At 44.6% G+C, this 2,500-nt stretch overlaps 1 protein-coding gene across 4 annotated transcripts in view; it reads left to right on the plus strand.

The window, feature by feature from the left end:
* Positions 1-2,500, plus strand: part of grid2ipa (glutamate receptor, ionotropic, delta 2 (Grid2) interacting protein, a) — a 68,126-nt gene that overhangs the window by 36,576 nt on the left and 29,050 nt on the right. For all 4 annotated transcript variants that reach the window (XM_042319214.1, XM_042319215.1, XM_042319213.1 and 1 more), the window contains exon 6: positions 214-489. In XM_042319214.1, coding sequence (XP_042175148.1) covers positions 214-489 — 276 coding nt within the window. The remainder of the gene's footprint in view (positions 1-213; positions 490-2,500) is intronic.

The raw sequence follows: 2,500 nt of genomic DNA on the forward strand, positions 1-2,500 counted from the left end.
CTTCTTCGCTCTTCTCTCTCTCTCCTTCGCTCTTCTCTCTCTCTTCTTCGCTCTCTCTCTCTCTCTCTCTCTCTCTCTCTCTCTCTCTCTCTCCTTCGCTCTTCTCTCTCTCTCCTTCGCTCTGGTTCTCTCTCTCTCTCTCCTTGTGGGTCTGACCATCTCTCTAACAGAATAGTCTCTCTCTCTCCTTAAGTTATTATTTATGTTTGCCAGAATCTTCATCCCCAAAAAGCACCGGGAGCGCTTCGATGACGTTGTGTCCCAGAGCCTGATGGGCCGGCTCAAAGGGCGGAGCTTCAGCGACCCCAGCCGCAACCACCTGCGCCGAAGCCGCAGCGAGGACCACCCGGAGCGCCTGCTGGTGTCCACCCGGGCCAGCTCTGTCCCCCGAACGCATGCCGAGGAGGGCGTGATGCCCCCCATCCGTGGCCTCAGGAAGACCACCTCACTCACCGCAGGGCACGCTGGCAACGCTGCAGCCCTTCGCAGGTAAGAGTCTTTAGCCTGATTCACACTTCAGATCCGTACCGAACCATATTGCATGGTTCCAGAAACGATGGTGGATGCGTAACCAGGCCAGCGCAGTAACAGCTCGCCTTGGCTTGGTGTTGGCCTATAGTGTGAATTAGGCTCTAATTGGCCAGTCGGCCAATGATAGTACAGAGTTTTAGTTGACCGCCTTAGCCAATGATAGTACAGAGTCTTAGTTGACTATAATGATAAGCCCTCGCTGGCTGATGATTGATATGTTGGATCAGGTATTATAGAAGGAATCACTTAGTCATCTGGAGAAATGACCCAGACAGAGTCTCTGTGTTATAACGTTGCAGCCTATGTACTGGTACTGTATGTTGATTCAATGTGTTTGAAGAAATACATCACATAAATGTTATTCTCAAGGCATGTCATTTCTAGCCATTAATGAAACAGCCCTGCTTCAGATAATTCTCCTCTCCAGTCCAGTCAGTTACTTAATTAGCTAACATTTACAGCTAAATGTATCACTTTTGACAGGGATTTCTATACTAGCATGGCATGTGTTCAATGAGACACATCACTGTCTATTTGAAGCCTTGTTTTGACTGTACCTGCCCTTACAGAAAAAAACACATTATTTCACGAGTAGATTTGTGTTCTCACATGTTGCCTTACTTGTTCTCACATGTCATTATATGAAAACGTGTTTTTGGAACACTTCACGTGTTCATGTGAAATTGATGTGCTGTTTCCCGTAAGGGTGAATACCTGAAAGTTCTAGGTATGTCACTCTTTTAAGAATAGAAAGTGCCTAGATGCTGGCTTCCTGCTCTAACAGTACAACACTGAATATTAATGTTCTAGGGTAGACTATAAATACTTAGAGAGAGAAACAAACAGACTAAATAAATAAGTCATCCAAATAATTCCACGGAATGCCCATCTCTTTCTGTGGGCCAAACTTAGCCAAACAAGTAATGAAGCAACATTATCCCTCGGGGATGGAGTGTCTATGTTTAAGTGAATGCAGGGTGGGCTGTTCACTCTGGCTGTGGATATAAAGTAACTAGTGTACAAGACTCTGAATGTGTACCAAATGGTACCCTATTCCCTATGTAGTGGACTACTTTTGACTATAGACATATGGACCCTGGTCAAAAGTAGTGCAATAAATAGGGAATAGGCTGCAATTTGGGACACAATCTCTGAAAATGTTCCTTTTATATGAATCCAATCACTGAAGTGATATATCTATTTCAGTACAGCAGGTAGAGTAGTTGTAACCTCATTATTACTTTCCAACTGCATGTTTTTATTTGTTTACACCTGAAATGGAGAGTGTTTACTGCAGACCCTCCATCAACTCTAATAGGTTTTAAATGAGACAATTCAACCTCATTTGTAGATGACATACTAATCCCAAGTATTACCCAGAGGAGTTTCTATGGTAACAAGCCATATTTTGAGGCAGGGTGGGGGTGCAGGTTGGGGGACACAATGACACATGGCTACAGCTGTCCTTTTTCAATCACTTTCACATGTGCTGTTCCATGTCATTTCACCAGTCTGTTCCCTAAAGCGTGAGACACTTTACCAAGGGTTAGTGAACCACTTTACCAAGGGTTAGTGATCCACTTTACCAAGGGTTAGGGTTAGTGAACCACTTTACCAAGGGTTAGTGAACCACTTTACCAAGGGTTAGTGATCCACTTTACCAAGGGTTAGGGTTAGTGAACCACTTTACCAAGGGTTAGTGAACCACTTTACCATGGGTTAGGGTTAGTGAACCACTTTACCAAGGGTTAGGGTTAGTGAACAACAGTATCAATGGTTAGGGTTAGTGAACCACTTTACCAAGGGTTAGGGTGAGTGAACCACTTTACCAAGGGTTAGGGTGAGTGAGACATCTTACCAAGGGTTAGGGTGAGTGAGACATCTTACCAAGGGTTAGGGTGAGTGAGACATCTTACCAAGGGTTAGGGTGAGTGAGACATCTTACCAAGGGTTAGAGTGAGTGAGACAT

This window comes from Oncorhynchus tshawytscha, unplaced genomic scaffold (genome assembly GCF_018296145.1).
Source record: "Oncorhynchus tshawytscha isolate Ot180627B unplaced genomic scaffold, Otsh_v2.0 Un_scaffold_1341_pilon_pilon, whole genome shotgun sequence".
NCBI lineage: Eukaryota > Metazoa > Chordata > Actinopteri > Salmoniformes > Salmonidae > Oncorhynchus > Oncorhynchus tshawytscha.